At 42.0% G+C, this 23,294-nt stretch overlaps 1 protein-coding gene across 1 annotated transcript; it reads left to right on the forward strand.

The window, feature by feature from the left end:
• Positions 1-16,597: 16,597 nt before the first annotated feature.
• Positions 16,598-22,979, forward strand: LOC139662049 (uncharacterized). The gene is made up of 7 exons (XM_071540641.1): positions 16,598-16,652; positions 17,112-17,239; positions 18,058-18,117; positions 18,674-18,821; positions 19,061-19,170; positions 19,809-19,952; positions 22,827-22,979. The coding sequence occupies exons 2-7, from the start codon at positions 17,231-17,233 to the stop codon at positions 22,977-22,979; spliced, it is 624 nt and encodes a 207-aa protein (XP_071396742.1). The 5' UTR covers positions 16,598-16,652; positions 17,112-17,230.
• Positions 22,980-23,294: the final 315 nt, after the last annotated feature.

Here is a 23,294-nt window from a genome sequence, read left to right on the forward strand (position 1 = left end):
TCTACAGTTTCTATTGCCATCTCAAGTGTTCTAGGTTTATACAAGGTGCCCATGGTAAGTTTCCTATCTTCTATCTATCCGTTTACCATCAAACATGGTAGTCAATGCAGGGGCACAGCGAGCCATCTTTCTTGCCGACAAAGAAGAATCCTGCCCCAGCTGGAGATTGCCTAGGGGCCGTCCATTCAGTGCCTTGACATCCATTGCCTCCTCCAACTGGCAAGAAGGGACTCCCCAAGCTTGAGCCAATGAAGAGTCCAACAGGTTCCCTGGAGCCCCGGAATCGACGAATGCTGAGAGAACATGTGACTGTGAACCCCGAGACAAGACAGCTGATAACATCACTCGAGCAGGGGAAGTTGCTGGAAAGGAGGTATGACCCGTCAGAAGTTCTCGCTCTACTGACGGGTCTCCTCTTTTACTGGGCGCTTGGGACAGAAGGCTCGGAAGTGCTCAGGAAAACCACAGTACAAACAACAGTCATTACTCCGTCTGTCCTGTTCCTCCTGGGAAAGACACATTCCTCCAGTCTGTATGGGGTCCTCATCAGAGGCAGCAGGGGAGGTGGTCTGAAAGGGGACACTGACAGGAGGCAGTCGGCGACTGCTGGTGGACCCACCGTGTCACAGTCTGGCATCTGTGTCCCTCAGATGCCATTCTCCACCTGTCCACCAGATGCCCTCGGACTTTCCTCCCTTCTGTGCTCCTTCCCTCCACACCTGCCCTGCATCAACCCTCGTTAGCCCTGCCCTGCTCTCTGTGTTTATCCCAGCCAATCAGCTCTCCCTGTTTCCCGTCAGTCACCAGCTGTCCCTTGTTTAGTTGGATTATTAGTTCTGTATTTAAGTCTTACCCACCCGCCTTTGTTTGCTGGTTTGTTTGTCTTTGTTAGCCTAGCCTTTGTTACTCTAGTGTAGTCTTGACCTATGTTCGGTGTTCTTGCCTCCGAAGATGTTCTGTATTCCTTGCCTGCTGTGACAACCGAGTAAAACCTTTGTTTGTTTCTCAAGCCTTGTCTCCTGCCTCATACTGTGATTGGGTCTACCCTGATTCCTGACAGAACAAACCAGCCAACCATGGACCCAGCAGACGGACCTTCCGAGCTTTAACTGGAGGAGTTGTCTGATACCCTCCTGTACATTATAGATTGTTGCGGAAGGGCTCTAGTCTGGAGTCCTGACAGGCAGCTTTGAATATGGCACACAAGGATGTGTTCGCTAAGCCTTGGCTGAGGAGTTCTTTACCTGAGTGGGCTAAGAGCTTCCTCAGCATCATTGAGTCTCAGCCTGCTTCCCGGCCTGCTAGCCTCCAGCTTGCTAGCCTCCAGCCTGCGTCTCACCCTGTGTCTCAGCCTGCTTGTCGGCCTGCTTCCCAGCCTGCTAGCTGCCAGCCTTCACCTTGGTCAGTATTTAAGCCTGCGCTCCCATCGATTAGGCTTGGGTTCTTGAGCTTGCAGCCCGCCTCTCCTGAGCTGGCTAGCCCGCAACCAGCCTGTCCTGATCCTGCATTCCCTGTACCCCAGGAGTCTCCGCTTCCCAGCGCCACAGAGTCTTGGCTGCCCAGCGCCACTACTGAAGTCCAGCCTGTTCCTGCTGAGCTGCAGCAATCCCCTGTTCCTGCGCCGCAAAAGTCTCCTGTTCCTGAGCTGCCACGGTCTCCTGTTCTTGAGCTGCAGCGGTCTCCTGTTCCTGCGCTGCAAAAGTCTCCTGTTCCTGAGCTGCAGCTGTCTCCTGTTCCTGAGCTACAGCTGTCTCCTATTCCCGTGCTGCAAAAGTCTCCTGTTCCTTTGCCGCGAAAGTCTCTTGTTCCTGAGCTGCAAAAGTCTCCTGTTCCTGAGCTGCAAAAGCCCTCTGTTCCTGAGCTGCAGCAGTCCCCTGTTACTGAGCCGCAGTTGTCTCCTGTTCCAGTTCTGCAGCAATCTGCTGAGCCTGAGTTTGCAGCAATCCTCAGTTCCTGTTCTGCTGCAGTCTCCTGTGGCTGTGCTTCAGCAACCTCCTGTTTCCCTGGCTCCACTGGCTCACCTGTTGGTCTCCCAGCTGACACAGCCTGCTCTGCAGCCAGGCCCCCAGCTCTCGACCGCCATCACTGACGCCCAGCCAGACCTCTGGCTGCCCGCACTCCTGCCGCTGGTCTCCCATCCTGCATTCCAGTCTCCGGCCTCCGGTCCTGCATTCCAGTCTCCGGTCTACTCCAGTGACTCTAGTAACACCAGTGCCGGTCCTGCTCTCCAGCCGCCGGCCTCTGGTCCCGCACTCCTGCCGCTGGACTCCGGTCCCACACTCCTGCCGCCGGACTCCAGTCCGGCTCTCCAGCCTCCGGCCTCTGATCCTGCTCTCCTGTCGTCAGACTCCGGTCCCGCACTCCAGCCAACGGATTCCGGTCCCACACTCCCGCCGCCAGACTCTGGTCCTGAACTCCAGACGCTGGAAGCTGATCCTGCAGCCTGCCCCGACCTGCAGCCGAATCTTCTTGCTTGCTGCATTTCCTGATCCCCAGCTTCATCGCCGACCTCCCAAGTGGTCCAGCCCACGTCGCCGACCTCCTGAGTGGCCCAGCCTGCGTCGCCGACCTCCTGAGCGGTCCCGCCTATGTTGCCGGTCTCCTGAACAGTCCCACCTATTTCGCCAGCCTCCAGAGCGGTCCCACCTACGTCGTTCGCCAGTCTGGTCGTCCTCCTGCCCGTCCTCCAGAGCTGCTTTGCTAGTCTGGTTGTTCTCCTGCCTGTCTTCCAGAGCTGCCCCGTCTTCGTCACCAGTATCCAGGGCATCTGCCTGAAGTTTCCTGCTCAGCCTCTACTCCGCCTCCTGGTCGTCCGCCTGAAGTTTCCTGTTTGGCCTCTGTCCTGCATCTTGGTCGCCCTCCAGATCTGTTACGCCCATCGGCCCAGCCCCCAGGCCGTCTGCCTGAGGTTTCCTGCTCCGCCCATGGCCGTCTGCCTGAGGTTTCCTGCTCCGCCCCTGTCCAGCCCCCAGGCCGTCCACCTGAGGTTTCCTGCTCTGCCCTTGTCCTGCCCCCGGGCCAATTGCCTCCGGGGGTTTCTCGAGCCTTGTCTCCTGCCTCATTCTGCATTTGGGTCCACCCTGATCCTTGACACACTGGGCGCGAAGACCTCTCCCTCCGTCACTCCCGCAGATGCTTATCGACCTGGTTGATGAGGACCATGAGTACATCCAAATCCTCTTGCTCCTCCCTTGCAGCCAGCTCATCTTTGATCTCCTCTGCAAGCCCTTGTTGATAAGCAGTGAGGAGGGATGCCTGGTTCCAACCGCTTCCTGCTGCCAAAGTGTGGAACTGGATGTTGTATTCAGCCACAGTACTTCCCCCCTGCCGCAGTGCGTACAGCCGTCTTGCCGCTTCCTGTCCCCGGACTGGATGGTCGAACACTATCAGGAGGAGTCAGGAGGAAAGGAATCCAGATAAGCCACTGCCCAGGCCACGAGCTGGCCGACGAGGTTTATGATGTTATGAGGTTTATGATGAGGTTTATGATGTTTATGATGTCTATTTTGTTCGTCTCAGGACCAAAACGGGGTTGCTGGGCAGCAAAGGCTAGTTCAAACTGTACCTCTTGGACCATGGCGGTGAGTGTGTCCAGACGATCTTCTGCTTGGTTGACTGCATTGGCAAGTGAGCCCCTATGTTGATCTGCCCGAGACGCTACGTCATCCATCAGGGAGGACATCTGGGCTACCTGTCCCTGGAGTGACTGGAGACGACTCTGCTGCTCTCCCACAGCGGTGCCTTAGTGCTGAAGTGACATGCACACTTGCTGTACTTCTGCTGGGTCCATAGTATGGCCGAGTCTTGCTTACAGGCTTTTCAGTATTGAACCTGTCGTGGAAATCTGTTAAAACACTGGACTCATACACAAAGTAAAGACACAAGCCACTTATTGAAATGAAGATTAATGAGATTATTATTGAGTCAATAATAAGGAGACATAAGATCACACCCAAAGCTTACATCAGTATGTCTCAACTAAAAAACAGAATACTTGATCTTATATAGTTTTCTAAGAGACAAAGAAATGATCTGTGGTTGGTCAATGCATATTTTCTTAAATACTTTCAACCAATTGGCACAAAGCCATGAGAGAGGGCATCCCCTGATCATGCGTCTACCACATGTGTTTATCATACATGCAGTCATGTCACAGGACACCTTCAAAACAGAACCTCAACATCTGGTTTCACTTAAATGTCTCTACTAGGGTCTCTTTGTCCATAATATAGGTGAAAGGTAAATCAGAACATAATGAATAAATGATAAAACTAGATATTTGACTTAGTTTACCTTGACATTCCCCCCTTTTTATCATTTATCAACATGACCCCAACACATCAACCTTCACATATGCACAAGCCAGAGACATGAGCAAAACATCCATTATGAACAACCAAATCATTCTATCATTGTTACACATAGAGGTCATCAACCCCTGTGCTTTGTATATCCGGATCCAGGTAGAATTTCAGCTGTTGAAAGTTGTTTTTATCATCAAAGTCTTAACATTTATCATCATATTGTATTGCTACGGCAGTTAGTGAGATAGTGTTGAACTTATGAATCATAGCTTTAGCACAACTCAGAAAACACATAACTATCAAAAATAACAACAGTATGGTTCCTATAACAGGCAAAATTGTCTCCAGTATACCTGAACCAAAAATATTTGTCAACCAGCTATAGAAAGGATCAGCAGAACTGGGCTGGAAACTAGACCGAAAACGGTTCAAAACAAAAATAACATCCGTCAAATTATCTGTAAAATACAGGAACCACCAGTAGAATTGAATGTTGCACATAGACCTCCAGTCTTAGCTAATAAAAATCCAAGACTTGCTGGTGTCTTAACAAAGTCAATCTATGGGACTTCAAAGTCTCCTTAATGAATGAAAAACCTTTCACAGTTGCATTTGCAAAACCATACATAGTATAAGACAGGTTATCTAGCTGTAAAGCTAAACGAGATACTCTTATCTATGGATAGAAAAAATGTACCACCTTCTCATACCAGGGGATATCACGGTCAAAAGTTGTTGTAGCTACGAGATCTATAATAAGAGGTCTAAGCTTCCTAACACGAATGTCATTCAAGCCACTTGTTTCAGTTGAAGAAATATTTTGCCACTGATTTGTTGTTCGAATTAAATGTACTGGTACTGTTAGATGAGCATAACAACATCCTAACCAATACCTGGGTAAATAATAGTAATTTGATTCATTTTATTTCTTACATTAATTCCTCCCTTTTGTCACAGAGTGACAACTAAGATGAAAATAAAATGAAAGCTAGATACATCCTACCCTATGTATACTTCACTTAAACAGTGAGGAAAACATTACTTCTGAAAATGACAAGCAAGCTTCAAATTAAAGTATGATAAAAAAAAAGAACACAATAAAGCATGTTATCTTCAACCCATGAGCTTTACACTCAGTAGAAGGCCACCACACTGGAGAGGTTACTAGCACATCCGATGCAGAGTGGTTTCGTCTCGTTCTTCAAAAGCTGCTTCGTCGTTGTCACTATCAACCTAGAAGACAGATGCATTTTGCAAAGTGGAAGAAACAGGAAAAAAGTAGCAGCTTTAGCTACAGCATCAGCAACAACAGTTCCCAATGAAACTGGATCAGCACCACCTGTGTGAGCCTGTCATTTACAAACAGCATGAAAATGATGACACAAATTGAAAGCATATTGATAGTCTATGTAGAGGATGAGGTCTTTACCAGCACCTAGAATAAAAGCACGAGTTAAGGCAAAGAATTCTGCTGCTTGCGCAGAAAAATGTCCTGGAAGCTTAGCACTTCCAACAACATCATATGCAGTGCAAACAGCATAAGCAACACAAGGAACACCATCTACAAAGAAAACACAGTCAGGGTTAATCAGTGATATATCAAACAAGGCATCACAAGGTTTGGCAGCAATATCAACAACCTGTAAGCAGCAGTGGGGTTCACCATCTTCCACTGTAGGGAGAAGTGTGGAAGGGTTAAAACAATACAGCACTTCAGAATAACATGAGACATAGACCCTCATTTACGACATGAACGTACGACAGAAAACTGGGCGTACAGTCATTTCCACGCAAAAATCAGCATTTATCAATTTGGACGTAAACGGAGGCTACGATCAAATCTCACGTCAAGTCTAAACTCGTGTAGCAAGTTTTCGAGTCAACGTGGACTTGCAGTGCAGCATAGTAAATCTAGCTGAGTCGGAAAATTGTTATTAGACCATATAGTATTCTGACTGGCATCTAAGCATATGCAGCCACATATCCATCACTTAAAATATGTAACCTATGGCAAAATATTCTATTTTGTAAATGCCTACATCGACTATGTATCATATCCCTAACATGAATAAGTATTTTCAAATTGTTAACAGGGTTAACAGTTTTCTGGTGTAAGATTCATTTCTCTTTCATTTTGAGATAGCCTACTTGTTTGAGGTCTGACCATTTTTTCTTCACCTAAATGTAAAGAATTGCGATACAAGCTTTATATTAGGCTATTATTATATATGGTATACATATCACGGATGTATAAATTAAATATTCAAACGTCAGCTGAAGTTCAATTGTCCATGGCAACGCAGTTGATCGCAGCAGTAATTTCTTTCCATACTGCATTTTTCCGACTTCCTTTGATAACTTTCAGGCTGCCAAATAGAACTAATTGATTCAATTGGACTTTGCGATGTTAGAGTTTCTATATGGAGATCGGAGAAGTTTCTCTTCTTGGACGTATTACACATCTCCATGTCCTAAACTCTAGGGACGAGGCCCCTAAACCAAGAATATTTAAGGGCATGATATTTAAATGAAGATTGTTTTCAGTCGCGGCATTTATCAACGGCCGATCATTCTTACGCTGTAATTGGCGAGTTACGAACGTTTCATGAATCACGCGTGAACCCTGTCGTAAGATAATTTCTGCGCGCCAATCTGCGCTGGTTTCTACGCTAGATTGATAAATGAGGGCCTAGTAAGTAGAACATTCCACCAATGCAGCATCTTTGTAGGAGTTAGGTGAGCAGTCTTAGCCTGAAGAATGAAAAAAATGGACAGCATGTGAAACATAAACGGTTAAAGAACACATAACAACATTGTCAGCAGTTATAAAGACAGCTTCAGTAGCTGCAGCAACAGACCTAAAGCATAGGACCGTTGCTCTCTCAGTCGTAGACAGGTGTTTAGAGAAATAGCCAACAGGGCGCTGTTTGTCACCATGAGACATGAAAGTCAAAACAGCTGACATAAACCCATCTTGTTCAGAGACGAACAGATTGAAGGGTTTATTATAGTCAGGGAGTCCTAAACAGGAAGAACTAGAAAGAGCCTATTTCAAGTCAGTAAATACTTTGTCAGTCTCAATAGTCCAAGTCAGGGGGTCAGTCATGGCCAAATGTTTACCACTGTGCGTGATGTCATACAGTGGTAGAGATATCTCTGCATAGTCACGTATCCATGGGCGGCCGTAGCCTACAAGACCCAAAAAAACGACATCATTTGCTTGCAGGTTTTGGCACCTCCAAAATTGCTATTCCGCGTTCGGGACCGAGTTTACGACCGTCAGGTGTGACGATATATCCTAGATAGCGTACGGACTATAAAACCAGCTGGATTTTATCTTTTGAGACCTTGTATCCATTCTCTGCTAAGTAACAGAGAAGGGAGACAATGTCTATTTTGCAGGCCTGCTCAGAAGGGGAACACAACAAAAGATCATCCACATAATGTACTACCACAAGGGGACTCCCAACCTGAGAGGTTCTCAGCTACAGCCAGAACAAACAAAGTAGGGCTGCTTGAGAAACCCTGAGGCATACAAGTCCACATGTAGCGCTTACCATTTAAGGTAAAGGCAAACCAGAACTGGGAATCAGGATGCACAGAAATGCTGAAAAAAGCATTTGCCAGGTCAATCACAGTAAACCAACAAGAATCAGATGAGACCTAAGACATTAGAGTTACCACATTTGGTACTGTGGACGCTGGATGTTACACAATGTCATTTACAGCTCTCTAATCCTGAACAGGTCTTCAACCACCGTTTGGCTTTCTAATAGGCAGAAGAGGGGTATTGCAAGGAGAATGTGGGCATTCCACGATGGCACCTTATTTTTTTTTTTTTCCAATGACTCAATAACAGGAGCAATTCCCCCTACAGCCTCTAGGCTGAGGGGATATTGTCTCTTACATGGTCTGAAAAAAGATTTTGGTTCTACCACTATAGGTGTTGCTGTTTTCATACAGCCAAAATCAAATTTGCTAGTAGCCCATAACAGTTGCTAAAGGCATGTGAAAAGAATAGAGAGTGGTGTCTTACTCTTGGTGAAAAAAAAAACAAAACAAAACATCCTCATCTACATACTCTGTGAGATCCCAAAAATAACCATTATGTGTTATCTTAATAAAAATACCTAGTGTTTTAGAGGAGAAAATAATACCATCCGGACTGCAGTACATATTTATTCCCGAAGCACACATAAGATCATGTCCCAACAAATTATCTGGACAAAAATCTGTCAACAAAAAAGGATGATTTCCTTTGTAATCACCTTAAGTGACAGAAAGTGGTTCAGAAATCGGTTTTAACACCAGGACTCCTGATGAGCCAATTGTTCTTTTAAAAAAAATGTTTTGTTGATTGGGTGCATTTGGGAGCAACTTGGACTGCACAACGGAAACATCTACACCAGAATCAACCAAAAACAACACCACTTCATTTCCTACTCTCAAACTTAATTTAGCTACTTTCTGTCTCTATGGGTAGTGTTTTAATATATTGACCATAAATTATAAGTTCAGTGTCTTTCTGTTCATCTGAGCTATACTGTTCACCTCTCTGACCTGTTCCCGCTGTCTCCTATGGGTTATCTGACTGGAATCCTGGAGCATTCACAGACAGTCCTAAGAATTGCATGTGGCCAGGATCCATCAGGTGCATTCTCACGTTTTCGTAGGCCAGACCTGTGATTTGATGAACAGTCATGAGCCATATGGCCATACCCTTTACAGTTGCAGCACTCCAGGCGTTGCTGGTTAGGAGGCTGTGTGGATGGTTGTCTTCCATAGCCTCTACCTCCACGTCCTCGTCCTCGGCGTACTTCATTGCCTCGATTTCCAGTCTGTTGATGAAACATTAACTATGCAGATTGGAATTTCTTACTGTGTTTCTACTCAATGTCACTCTGGTTCCTTTCAGTGTAGAGGACATAAGCTCAGACTTCACTTAGGGGTTTAGTTTCCCAGACGATGCACGCAGCCACAGTTTGGCTCCTCAGAGTTGAATGGAGACCTTGTATCAACGCATTCTTCAGTAGGTTGTCGTAGGCATCATTATCCTGGTCAACACCAGAATGGGCAGCAAACACAGATTCCATTCTAGCACGATAATCAATGGCAGACTCACCATCATTCTACATGGTCCTGTAGATTTCAGGCCAACTGGTACGCAACAAAGTAGAGCTTATCCATCTAGTCTCTGTATCCCTGGTAATCTGGATCATAGTTTGTGTGCCGGCTGGCTGGCTTGATGTTCGGCCGTCTTAACAGAAAATACCTACGGTATACTGCTTCTACCTCTGCCGATGTAGGGTGACACATTGTCAACAACTATTTCATTGCAACCTCCCACTTCTCACCTCCAGTTTTGTGGGGGTCTGGCAATTCTTTGGCAACTTCCTTCAGTTCATCAGGTTGTCATAGCCTGTAGACCAATACATGCGGCTGCCAGAAGCCTTGACTTCCATCTGCAGGTTCTGGTTACTAATTCAGAAACATCATCATAGGTATCTGGGTCACCGTGTCTGTTTCCTGCTTAGCTGACATGCTGCGAATCTGTGGGCAGTGAAAAACAAAAGGGAAGGAGGTGGAGTCTGCATAGAAAGGAGGTGGTGAAAACCCTAATGAGTCTTCCTCCTTCTTGAGATCAGACCCTCCCATTCTCTGTAGAAATGGATAGAATCCAGTGGTTGATGGAGGTGGAACCTGAGATGTAGGAGGGACTGAGGCTACTGCCTGCAGGGCCACATCATCATCGTCATCAGTCACATCACACCCATTTCCTGAGGATGGAGTTGTATAGGATAGAGCATACGCAGAAACAGGTCCCTATCTCTGTCCCTATTTTTCTTTTCTTCCTTTTGAAAACATCACAATAGCTTTGCTGCTTTAACCTCTACTTCTTGCTCCCACTTTTGGAACAATTCACTCAATTCACTTTCTTTTTCCATTTTTCTTCTCCTGCTCTTCTCTTTCCTCTAACCATCTTACATCTAACTAAACAGTTTACACTCAAAATACCTTTTATGGGGAAAATACCTTCAGTTACGTAGTGCCAAAGTGGAACATCCTCAACCACACTTTTACCCCATTTATCTGCCATTACTTTTACAGGACCCGCAAGTGGGTCAGAAATTTGGTCTAATTTTCCTAATGTGTTTACCATCTCGCTCTCAGTTGTGGTTGCCCTTTTATTTATTTATTTATTTTTATTTTTACCACACTTGATGAGTGGACTATACAATAATATCTCCTATAACAAATTACTATATCAAAGTCTTTTACACTTCATATCACAATAAGTGTATAAATGACGTCTCTTCTATACACTCTATTATAATCATATATTATTATTATACACACTATAGATTCTGGTACCTTAACAACTACTTCACTCACTCCATTACTCCTCTCACAACCACATATCAGAAGGCACTATAGTTTTAGTCACTCCTCTCATTCGGGAAATGGGAGGTATAGCTCCGCCCACCAAAGTACACTCACTGTTCAAGTCCAGCAAGGTCAGTCCCACTCAAGACATGGAAAGAAACACATCACAAGCAGAATAGTCCCACAGACTATCTTAAAGGAGTAATCACTCTTTTCACAACTGCATTCACACAAAGCCAATGGAATGTACCATGATATCAGCCAGGTAGTTTGTACGACACTTTCGTTCAGAGCAACGTACCCTTTGTGTGGATAAATACCCACAGGACACTGATATCACAGTGGCATCCCCATTCACTCACAGAATATCACAAACAATTTTTCTTTTTTTTTTTACAAGTTACAAGTTTTCTTTTCTTCTCTTAAGGCCTTTCTCTTAGGACCCCTCTGTCCTTTTCTAATAGGTCTGTTCGCTCTTCAAACTCAGTACACACACACACACACACAGAAAAAAAAAAAAAAAAGGCCTTGATTTGAGTGAGTCTCTCTCACCCAGCGCTTTTATCGGTCACACCGAACGGATCCGGAGGCAAGAAACCATTTCTCCCTCATTGTGCACTTTATCGGTCTCACCGAACGGATCCGGAGGCAAGAAACCATTTCTCCCTCATTTGTGCACTTTAAGGCGAGAGCCAACCGAAGTTCCTCTCCCTTTTTCAGGCAAACTCTCCCTAGGAGAAAATTCCTCCCAGTAGAATTCCCTGTTCTAAGCTTAGAATTAACAATCAAAAATCTTCAAACCCAATCAGTGCGTGTATATAAACAATATTTATACAAATTTAGAATACGAAAAGTGACCAGTTACAATTTCCACAAAAATTAGCATGCCAATCAAGACTCTAAAATCCTCCAAGAATCAAAACCACTTACTGTGTCCCGAATCTATGGAAGAGAGGGATTGCAGGCATCTCTGAAAACAACCCAGTATAATTGGGGTCGAGGTTTCCTCAGTCTGTCTAACAAACCGCCTAGCTAAGGGCAATCCATCCTCCCACAGACACAGCCAACAGGTTTCAGGATCTCGGTGGAACCTCCAAAATGTCGTGGAAATCTGTTAAAACACTGGACTCATACACAAAGTAAAGACACAAGCCACTTATTGAAATGAAGATTAATGAGATTATTATTGAGTCAATAATAAGGAGACATAAGATCACACCCAAAGCTTACATCAGTATGTCTCAACTAAAAAACAGAATACTTGATCTTATATAGTTTTCTAAGAGACAAAGAAATGATCTGTGGTTGGTCAATGCATATTTTCTTAAATACTTTCAACCAATTGGCACAAAGCCATGAGAGAGGGCATCCCCTGATCATGCGTCTACCACATGTGTTTATCATACATGCAGTCATGTCACAGGACACCTTCAAAACAGAACCTCAACATCTGGTTTCACTTAAATGTCTCTACTAGGGTCTCTTTGTCCATAATATAGGTGAAAGGTAAATCAGAACATAATGAATAAATGATAAAACTAGATATTTGACTTAGTTTACCTTGACAAACCCAAGTGCAGAGAACAGATAAGGCAAGGCAAGGCAAGGCAAGTTTATTTATATAGCACATTTCAGCAACAAGGCAATTCAAAGTGCTTTACATAAAACATTAAAAGCATCGAGACAAAATGAAAACGATAAAATTCAAATAAAAGACCAAGAAAAATAAAGTTCATTAAAGAGCTAAGGGAATAAAAAAAAAAAAAAATAGGCTAAAATAAAATAGGACAGGTGTAAAATACAAGAATAGAGGTTACAGTGCAGTGTGAGAGTTGACTAGTTATTTGATGTCATAAAAGGCAGCGGCAAACAGAAAAGTCTTCAGCCTTGATTTAAAAGAACTGAGAGTTGCAGCAGACCTGCAGTTTTCTGGGAGTTTGTTCCAGATATGTGGAGCATAAAAACTGAACGCTGCTTCTCCATGTTTAGTTTTGACTCTGGGGACAGAAAGCAGACCTGTCCCAGACGACCTGAGAGGTCTGGATGGTTCATAACATAGCAGAAGATCAGAAATGTATTTTGGCCCTAAACCATTCAGTGCTTTATAAACCAACAGTAGTATTTTGAAATCAATTCTTTGACAGACAGGAAGCCAGTGTAAAGACCTCAGAACTGGAGTGATGTGATCCACTTTCTTGGTCTTAGTGAGGATTCGAGCAGCAGCGTTCTGAATCAGCTGCAGCTGTCTGATCGATTTTTTAGGGAGACCTGTAAAGACTCCGTTACAGTAGTCCAGTCTACTGAAGATAAATGCATGGACAAGTTTTTCCAAATCCTGCTGAGACATAAGTCCTTTAATCCTTGATATATTCTTAAGGTGATAGTAGGCTGACTTAGTAATTGTCTTAATGTGGCTGTTGAAATTCAAGTCTGAGTCCATGACTACTCCAAGATTTCTGGCTTGGTTTGTGGTTTTTAACATTACCGATTGAAGCTGTGCACTGACTTTTAATCGTTCTTCCTTGGCTCCAAAAACAATTACTTCAGTTTTATCTTTGTTTAATTGAAGAAAATTCTGACACATCCAGTCATTGATTTGTTCAATGCACTTACTCAGCGTTTGTATGGGATTATAGTCCCCTGGTGATATGGTTATGTAAATTTGTGTGTCGTCTGCATAATTATGGTAACATATTTTGTTGTTTTCCATAATCTGAGCCAGTGGAAGCATGTAGATGTTGAATAGAAGAGGCCCCAGAATGGAGCCTTGGGGAACTCCGCATGTCATTTTTGTCCGCTCAGATGTGTAATTACTTATAGACACAAAGTAGTCCCTGTCCTTTAAATAGGATTCAAACCAATTTAGTACTGTGCCGGAAAGTCCCACCCAGTTTTCCAGTCGGTCCAGTAATATGTTGTGGTCGACCGTGTCGAATGCAGCACTGAGATCCAGTAATACTAAGACTGAAATTCTGCCACTGTCTGTGTTTAAGTGGATGTCATTGAAGACCTTAACAAGGGCAGTCTCAGTGCTGTGGTGTGGTCGAAATCCTGACTGGAAGACATCAAAACAGTTGTTTAGTGCCACACTGCAAAAACTCAAAATCTTACCAAGTATATTTGTCTAATTTCTAGTAAAAATATCTCATTACACTTAATATAAGACACAATCACCTAACAAGTAACATTTCAGTGAGATATAATGACTTGTTTTTAGACAATGCATCTTGAATATCTTGTTAAGTGAGAGAGTCTTGAAAACATCTTGTTTTGAGTCATATCTCAGATGAAACAAGCTTTTTTGACATGTCATAAAGTTTTTAAGCTGCTGTGTTATTTTTAAAAGATGGATCATCTTGTTTCAAGAAATGGACTTACTTGATTTAAGAAAATAAATCTGCTTTATTGAAAACTTCAAGTTCAACAGCATCCCCAACTCATACATTGCATTAGTGACTTGTTGCCACCTCACAGTGATGACGAGACTCTAGGGACTCCTAAAATGTTGAACTACTTCCACTAAGATGGAATAAAATCAAAAATACAATAATGGTGCCTATGTTACCAGAGGCTAAAAGCCAAAACAGCCAAAAGCCCAATAAAGTATTCAGTTAAATAAAAAACAATCCCCACATTTGAAAGGCTAAATAAGCAACTGTTATATGTTATATATTAGTATCTCATACACACTGGCCTCCTCTAAATGGTTCAATAGTGAGTGGAGAAAAATGAAAAGTTCAATGAAATGCTCCCTAGAAAATCAAGTTAAAAATTAAAAAAAAGGGAAAAAAAACAGGCAGAGCATCAACCTTGTCTCCAAAAATGACTGCCCATACTCTTGTTATTCCTTACATACTGTAGATACAGTGTGACTATTTTTTCTTACATTTCATCAGACCATGTCCATGTGATATGGAAAAAAGACAGAGGCAGAAGCTGGAATTATGTTTCCTTCTCTGTTCCATGGCACTCTGGACATTATTTCAAAGTAAGTAGTAATAAGTAAAAATAAGTACTGGCATCTATTACATGGTCCTGAAGTCTTAATGTTTCCCAGTGCTTAAAAACATTCATTTCAGCCCAAATACCAACACTCTATACAGACTCAAGTATTTAAGGGAGTGATGTGCAATGATATATGTGAGATCATACTTCACTGGAATGTACTTGCTATTATTAAGGTCAAATATTAGTATGGTGTATAATCAACATGAACTACTTTTCAGCATCCACAAAAATATTGGCTTGTGCATAGAGTTAATGTGACTCAATAGTTTTTTCAGAGTCAATGCCACAAAAATGTAGCATATGAAACAACGCCAAATCATCTTGGAAGACCAAGGTTCCTACCAGGCAAGGTTTCGACCAACTGCAGTAAGTAACACACTACTGTAAATGAGTTCATAACTTTTAAATGTAGGGGTAGGCAGTGTAAATTCTATTTTAGTTATCTTGTATTTACTGAATAATTCAACTGCAATGCACATAATGTAGTGAACAAAACAAAATTGTTGCATACATATGTATTATAAATCCCTCATAAATTAAGAAACTAGTCGTTTTTAATTGATTTACGAATTAATTAATGTCATAACACACCCCTTTTAGAAATGGTAGCTACCCATATGGCCAGTGGGGGAGGGACGTGAGCCGAAGAAAACGCGCGTTACCTTGACCGAGACCAACCGAGACTTGGATTGAATGGTGGTTGGTGTTTCATTGCAAGCAAGTTATATCCAATATTTCAATATTCAGTATTTTTTCTGTAGTTGACATTGCATACTTTTTGAATGTTATCCATGTCTCAATGTATATTTATTGTGTACACTGTTGCAGCCGAACAAAGATAGCACGAGCAAACGTTAGCTGAGCTAACTAGCTTGCTAAGTCAGCTAACAGCATGGAGGAATTGGATGACGTCGCCGTGTCGATTTGAAGGGGTAATGTATGCAAATATTATTTTTAAACTTAGTTAATGCCATAGATATAGAAACGTAGATACCGTGTTCGCTATTTGACGTGCGTCTGCACAGTCGCCATATTGGAGCGGTGAAGATCCGCTAGTAAACAACTACAATGTGTGTCAGAGTTGCAGACTTCACTACAAAATCGGCTGTAACTCGCTTAATTCTGAACCGATTTTTCTGAAATTTGGTTTGTTATAAACGTGAGAAATTGAGCATGATACTGGTTACTTGGAATTAAATTCAGTTACTGGGGACGGATCTAATCAGCTATGCCAAAACATTAACCTTCTGAATAGCCACAACTTCCACTGTGACATGCAGGCTCCGCTCTATGAATAGGCAACATCAAGTGTAAATTATTTAGAATTTCAGCTTATGTGAGTTTCTCCAAAGATGTAGATTTCTATATCTATTACATTGTTATAAAGCTGCCTGGTTGCTTGTTATTGTATTAATAATTAAATCAATTCATTAATAAAATAAACAATACTCCAGACTCCAGTTAAGAGAAGAACATCCAGTTAGTTCATCTGTACACCCCGAGACACATATGATAACTCCACTTCTGCAGGCTGGACAGTTGTCATTACACAAACAATGCCACAAATTTTCATCTTCATTAATTCACTTTAGACACTGACACATACAGTTCAATACTATAGTCTAATATAATAATACAATACAACAATACGACATAGAGCAGCGGCCAATGAGGTATGTACGTTTCTATATCTATGGTTAATGCACTAAACTGGTTAGCACTAGCTAGCTATTTTGAATGAAGCGACAACTTTTACTAGTTTCATGCAGTTTGGCTGTTCTAGGGCACTAATTCATCTTGCCATGTGTGTCTTCCAATTTGTTCACAGCTGCAAACATCAGCGAGGGAATGATGGGCACCCTGTCTCGTGAAGACTTGCGGGACCTTTTCCCAGGCCCAGAAAACTTCTTACAGAGAAAAGCGGTCTGGCGTACCTGTCATGGTGTTTCGGAGGAGGTCAGTTTCTCAATGACACGGCATTAACTAGCTACCTATATAACTTAGCAGCAGCACATTGAGCTAGCAGCACAGTGATTTTGGAACAGGCATGGTAGCCTACATGTGTGTTCAATTGTGACATCATGTTTAGATTTACAGTTTTTGTCGATTTAGTAAGTTTATTCTGTTTCTGTTTCTTTAGTAGTTATTATTTTTTAGGCTGTAACACCATTAGGCAGTCACCAAACCTACCTTTAATTATTTATTATACCACTAAACAGAGAATAATAATACAAACACAGATGCATGCACACAACAAACTCCTGCAATGTGCTTTTTTTGTCTTATTCTCCGTTACAATAGGCTGTTTTCGAGTGTTTCAATGTTTATGTAGCCTAACATTATTAAACAGGCTATATATTCTTGAGAATTTTGAATAGCCTCACAACTAATCGATTAATCGACTAATAGTTGCAGCTCTACAAAGAGGCGCCGTCTTGAGCAGCCAAGTGACACAGATGAAATTGATTCAAGTGACTCGACAATCATTCTAGATCGCTCCTCAGAAGGGAGTAGCACCCCAGACTCGGGCAGTAATGAAAGAGGTGAGTTACAACTTTGCATTTACAAATTTACCCTTGTGTGGTGTTCATATTTCTGTTACAATTGTGATGTTCACGAGTCTAATAAACCCACATTATTGGGTCTTTAAACAGTTCTTGATATTTCACATTTTAAACATTTTGGTTTCCTTGCACTCATAAAATAAGATGTACCAAGTGTCAGTCAATGTGATATTGGCATATGTGCCTGGGGCATCAAAACAGAATGAAGCTGAACCTGAAGCACTCAAACTCTAGTGTGCGGCAACCTTTTCTACTTCCTATAATCACTCATTCATATCAAATAATGTCATGTATTTAACCCTTGTGCCTCACTAGGGACATTTTTGGCTTTTTATAATTTTAATTTTTCGATCATTTTGGCTGTGTTAATGCATACGGCATAAATTAAGGGTGTGATTTGTGTAGCCAAAATACAGACACTCAGATCCTTATGGACAAAAATGTCCCCATTGAAACCCATTAAAACCGTAATTTTTGATCCCATGGCCATTAAAGCATAAAATCATGCATTCTATTATATCAGGCTGTCAATCTAAAGCCCTGGCTTCAAAATTGTAGTTTTTACTATTTTCCACCAGATCATGCCATTTTCTCATGTTTGGCCTATGGGGCAAATACATGTTATTTTCCTGGTTTCTACAGTTACAGTATAGGCTATTGAGCTTTGAAGATGTGTGTGTGTTTGCTTTGGAAAGTTATATTTGATTGTAAACAACCTTCTAAAATGGCTTAGGAAATGATCCTTGAAACAAAAATGCATTATCCTGATAGAAGGATGTCTGTGTTATGTGTTTAAGGAAAAAGAAGACCCCAAAGCCTACTTGAAGAAGCGCCCTCTCTCCAGTCCAGTCCTGATTGTGAGTTCGTCCAACTGTCTCCTGGCTGTGTGTGTGTGTGTGTGTGGTGGGGGTGTGTGCATCTATGTAGGGGTGTACTTGTGTGCCTACATGCAAGTGTATGTGATTGCATGACCATATGAGTTGAGAGCAAGAGGTTCTCATAGCATAAAAAAAAAAATCCCCCTAGCATTTAGTATACAGAAAATAATTCCATTTTTGTTTTTTGTTTTTTCCATAAAAAACAACAGTTGCATTATGTAAACAAACTGGCATTGAAAGGGTTAAAATTCTGAAAAATGAATGAATATTTGGTAATTATGATCAGGGCTGAAGTTGGTTAAAAGATTTAACTCAGTGAAAGTGGAAAATAATATTAATATTATTTCGCGAGGAGGACAGACACAAGAAAATTCTAGAGGCATATCCTTGTTTCAAGGACATTGGACATGTAAGTCATTATTGACTGGGCATAATTCAAAACATGGTACCACACAGAAAAAATTTTTATATACCAATTTCCTCCTCCTAAGTGATGCATTCAAATGTCTGTATTGGTATATTGGATATTTCATAGGTGATGGGGGAGCTTCGACGCATTTTGGACAAGGATAACAGCCACTACATTGATGAACTGAAGGGAAGATGGCACGACTTCTGCCAGAAGGTGCAGTTTTTTGGCGTATGGAAAAAGATGCTGAAACCCCCAATGGGAATGGACAAAGGTAAGCAATGATGTTTTGATGGTATTAGTGATCAGGGTCAGGGTGGACATTAGGGCATGTTAATTGTCAAGTTCATGTGCTAGTGTCTTGTCTTGTCTTCCTTCTCCTTCTTTTTCATCTATGATGGCTATCCCATCGTTTGTTGAATGTTTCTGTTTTTTAAAGCATTATATCTGTTGTATACCGTTGATCAGATTTGATCTCGTGCATTTAAAAGTAATGAATCTTTTCCTCAACAGTTGAACAGGCTGTCGGGATCCTACGTGTGCTGCCATCACTGTTTCCCTCTACCCCTGCTCCTCCGAAGAAGCTACGAGATGCAAGTGAGGCTCTGGTGCCTGTCCTCGAGGTGAGCTGTGTAAAACGTTACAGGATAATTTCGACTGAAGTATTGAAAAAGTTATAGCTGAAGGTGCTGCTTTTAACTGCTCCCAATGTATTTCCTATTCACATACTGTATGTTCTAAGCCTTCAAAAACACCCAAAACATTTGTTTTTGGAAACAGGATTTTCACTGGTAAGATGTTTGTAGCTCTCAATGTTACAGTATGTACAAAAAATGGACACATTACATGGTTAGTTGCAGGTTTTATAGACCTAATGAAGACCTAGCAAGACTAGCCTAGCCTTGGCTAGCCCAACAAATCTAAATACATTCCTATAAATTCAAATACAGCGTGTTTAGCAACACAATTTTGTACAGCAGAGACGCATTTTGCTATTCTTTAAGCCTACTGATTTCGAAGTTTTCAGTGTTTTGGAAGGCTTACAACGTATGTGAACAGGAAATGCATTGGGGTCAGTTAAAAGCAGCAACTTCAGCTGTAACTTTCTCAGTACTGCACCTTTCGTCAGAATTTTGCTTTGGAAAATTATATTTGATTGTAAACAACCTTCTAAAATGGCTTAGGTTCCAAAATACCAAAATGATCCTTGAAACAAAAGTGCATTTTCCTGATAGAAGGATGTTTGTGTTATGTGTTTAAGGAAAAAGAAGACCCCAATGCCTACTTGAAGAAGCGCCCTCTCTCCTGTCCAGTCCTGATTGTAAGTTCGTTCAACTGCCTCCTGGCTGTTGAGGGACACATTGGTCAGATGTTCGGGTCCGACCTTAACCCACACACATATTTGGCGTGTTCTGCTATGTTTTCATTATTTTATTATAGTTCCATACACACTGTGAGCCAAAACATTTTGAAAAAAACTAATGCCAGTGCAAAATTGTATTCATTCTATGCAAATGTTGTGCATAACTTAATATAACAGACCTCTGTCCATGGGACTCTTGTTGTGTGGTGAGAGAGGATGGTTGGAGGGAGAGAGGGAGGGAGGGGTGAATGGTGCTCCAGTCATACACTGCTGTGAAGAAGTCTCCATGTAATGCACTGGTTTGTCAAAACTGTATGTTTACTCCTGCATTCCACAGAGCTAAAAAGTTAAAAGCATGGTTGCTTTTATGTGGAGAAAATAAAGCATTTGTTGGTTTAATGCAAGACTAGTTTTCATTTTTTCAGTCTTATTTGAAGTAGGTGATTGTCTTAAATCTAGAACAGTATCACTATTGTAGAGCTTACAATAAGTTAAATACACTTCAATTGAAATGAAGAGGATGACCAGGCTTGAGAATTATGGCTTATTATGACACAAAAAGCACTTCCTAATACTAGTAACAAATGCTCAATATGAGTATTTCCAGCTAACTTCAAGACATATTTTATCTTAAAATGCTTAAATATCACTTTCTAATCTTATTTCAAGTAGGTGATTGTCTTAAATCTAGAACAGTGTCACTATTATAGAACTTAAAATAAGTTAAATATACTGGAAATGAAGAGGATGACATGAACAAAAAGCTACTTTTGAGGGAAAAAAATACTACTTTTGAGCATTACAGGCTTATTATGAGACACAACACTTCCTAATACTAGTAAAATATAGCTTAAAATGAGTTTTCCCAGCTAATTTCAAGATCTCTTTTATCTTGAAAGGCCTAAATATCATATCTTATTTCAAGAAATCTTACCAAGTGAATTTTCACTTGTTCCATTGGCAGATTTTTTTACTTATTACAAGCAAAAAACATCTTGTATTAATTTATTTTTTACTTATTTTTAGAGTGGCCTTTTTTCCAGTGCAAGAAGTTGTTCAGCTGTTGAAAAACGGCTTTTTCAATGATTTTACTTAAAAACGGGAGGTTTGATATGGGCCTATAATTGTTCATTAGTGACGTGTCCAGGTTGTTCTTTTTTAAGAGTGGCTTGATGACTGCAGTTTTCAGGGCCTGTGGAAAGACACCTGAGAGAAGAGACATGTTTACAATTTGTAGAAGGTCTGAGGCCATACAATTTGAAACATTTTTGAAAAAGCCTGTTGGCAGAATATCAAGGCAGCAGGAGGAGGATTTCAGATGTTGTATAATGTCCTCCAGGTTTTTATGGTTGATCGGATAAAATTGTGTCATGGTATTTGAATTGATTTGAAGTGGACACAGGGACAACACATATCCTGTACCTGATATGGAGGCACTGACTGCTTGTCTAATTTTCTGAATTTTGTCAGTGAAGAAGGAGGCAAATTCATTGCAGGCCCTGGTGGATAGAAGTTCAGAGGCTACTGACACAGGAGGGTTTGTTAGCCTGTCAACAGTAGCAAACAAGGCGCGTGCGTTATTATTGTTTCTGGTGATGATGTCAGAGAAAAAGGACCGCCTTGCATTTCTCAGTTCCAAATTATAAATGCGAAGTCTCTCTTTATAGATGTCATAATGAACCTGGAGATTTGTTTTTCGCCACCTGCGTTCAGCCTTTCGACACTCTCTTTTTTCTATTCTGACCAGCGTGGTATTTCTCCATGGAGATCTTTTCTTACCAGAGACAACCTTCATCTTAGTGGGTGCAATGGCATCAATAACATTTGTAATTTTAGAATTGAAATTATCTACAAGCTCATTGACTGAGACCCAAGAGAGGGCGGGTGTGGAAGAGAAAGCCTGAATAAATAAATCACTGGTGTTTTCAGTGATATACCGTTTTGCGATTGCCTCTGTTTGAACATTTGTGTGCACGGAGATAGTACTCTCAAAGAAAACACAGAAATGATCAGAGAGAGCAACATCAGTCACCACAACCTTAGAAATGTTCAGACCCTTGGAGATAATTAAGTCCAAGGTGTGGCCCTTGTTGTGTGTGGGCTCCGTCACATGCTGAGTCAGTCCATAGTTATCAAGAACACAACACAGTTCTTTAGTCCCTTTGTCCTGGGGATTGTCAACATGGATGTTAAAATCACCAACAATAACTACACAGTCAAAGTCAATACAGATTATAGACAGCAGTTCTGTAAAGTCATCAAAAAAGGTTGCACAGTATTTAGGTGGCCTGTAGATATTTAGGAACATAGCTCGAGAAGAGGAATTCAACTGAAGAGCCACATATTCAAAAGAAGCAAAATTTCCATAAGATATCTGCTTGCATTGGAGGGAATCATTAAACAAAATGGCAACTCCACCTCCTTTCTTATGCACTCTAGCTTCACTCATAAAACTGAAGTTGGGAGGAGTTGACTCGATAAGAACAGCTGCACTGTTATCTTGGTCTAACCAAGTTTCAGTTAAAAACATAAAATCAAGATTGTGCTTAATGATAAAATCATTGATTACAAATGTTTTTCCTGCCAAAGACCTGACGTTTAATAAAGCTAGATTTATTGTGTTAAAAGCATTATCTGCCCAATCTTTTGGGACAGGCTGTGGCTGACGAGGAATGGATGCTAAATTTGCTAAGTTTGCAGAATCGGTTGAGTGCTTCTTGTTTCTTAGCAGATTCACCATTCTTTTTCTATTACCTATCAAGACAGAAATTGAGGAAGCTATTGGCACACAGGGCCCCGGCTTAACCTGGGAAGAATCATGAGTGCCATTATCCTTGTAGCCTGGACCCAGCAGATATCAGTTAGAGCTTGTTGCATTTTGTACACAAACAACTGGACGTGCTGTGCTTTTATCAGGCTGGGGAGATAGACGATGACTCCGATGCCGTCGTGGGGGGGGGGGAGGTGGGCGCCGTAACTGTGGCAATTGTGTCAGAACTGGCTGAGGACTTGAAGGCAGTGGTGGAGGTGGACGCCGAGGGGGGTTTAGGGGAGAGAAAATGGGAGTAGGGCGGGGGGTAAGTTTGGTCCCAGCAGTGACCAGCTCTTTCATCTGATCAGTGAACTCCAAGAGGGGGGAGGAGGGAGAAAGGGTGACTGGAGAGGAGGGTGACCTGGATGGGGCCTGGGGGGTTGAAGGAGGTGAATCCTCACAGGCGGTTGCGGGTGAGGGGGGTAGAGACTCTTCCTCTCGGCTCTGATGTCTCTCATGATTTAAGATCTCGTCAGGCGGGGGCCGAGGCGGCTCTCCTTCACGGTTTCTGCTGCGCTGTGTTATCTCTTCCTCCTGTTTTGATTCCTCTTGTCTCTTGTCCTTGGCAGAGG

Source organism: Centroberyx affinis, unplaced genomic scaffold, assembly GCF_046629955.1.
Source record: "Centroberyx affinis isolate AG114_WGS23_722 - 3 ecotype Tasmania unplaced genomic scaffold, CSIRO-AGI_Caff_v1 ptg000211l_1, whole genome shotgun sequence".
NCBI classification, from domain to species: Eukaryota; Metazoa; Chordata; class Actinopteri; order Beryciformes; family Berycidae; genus Centroberyx; species Centroberyx affinis.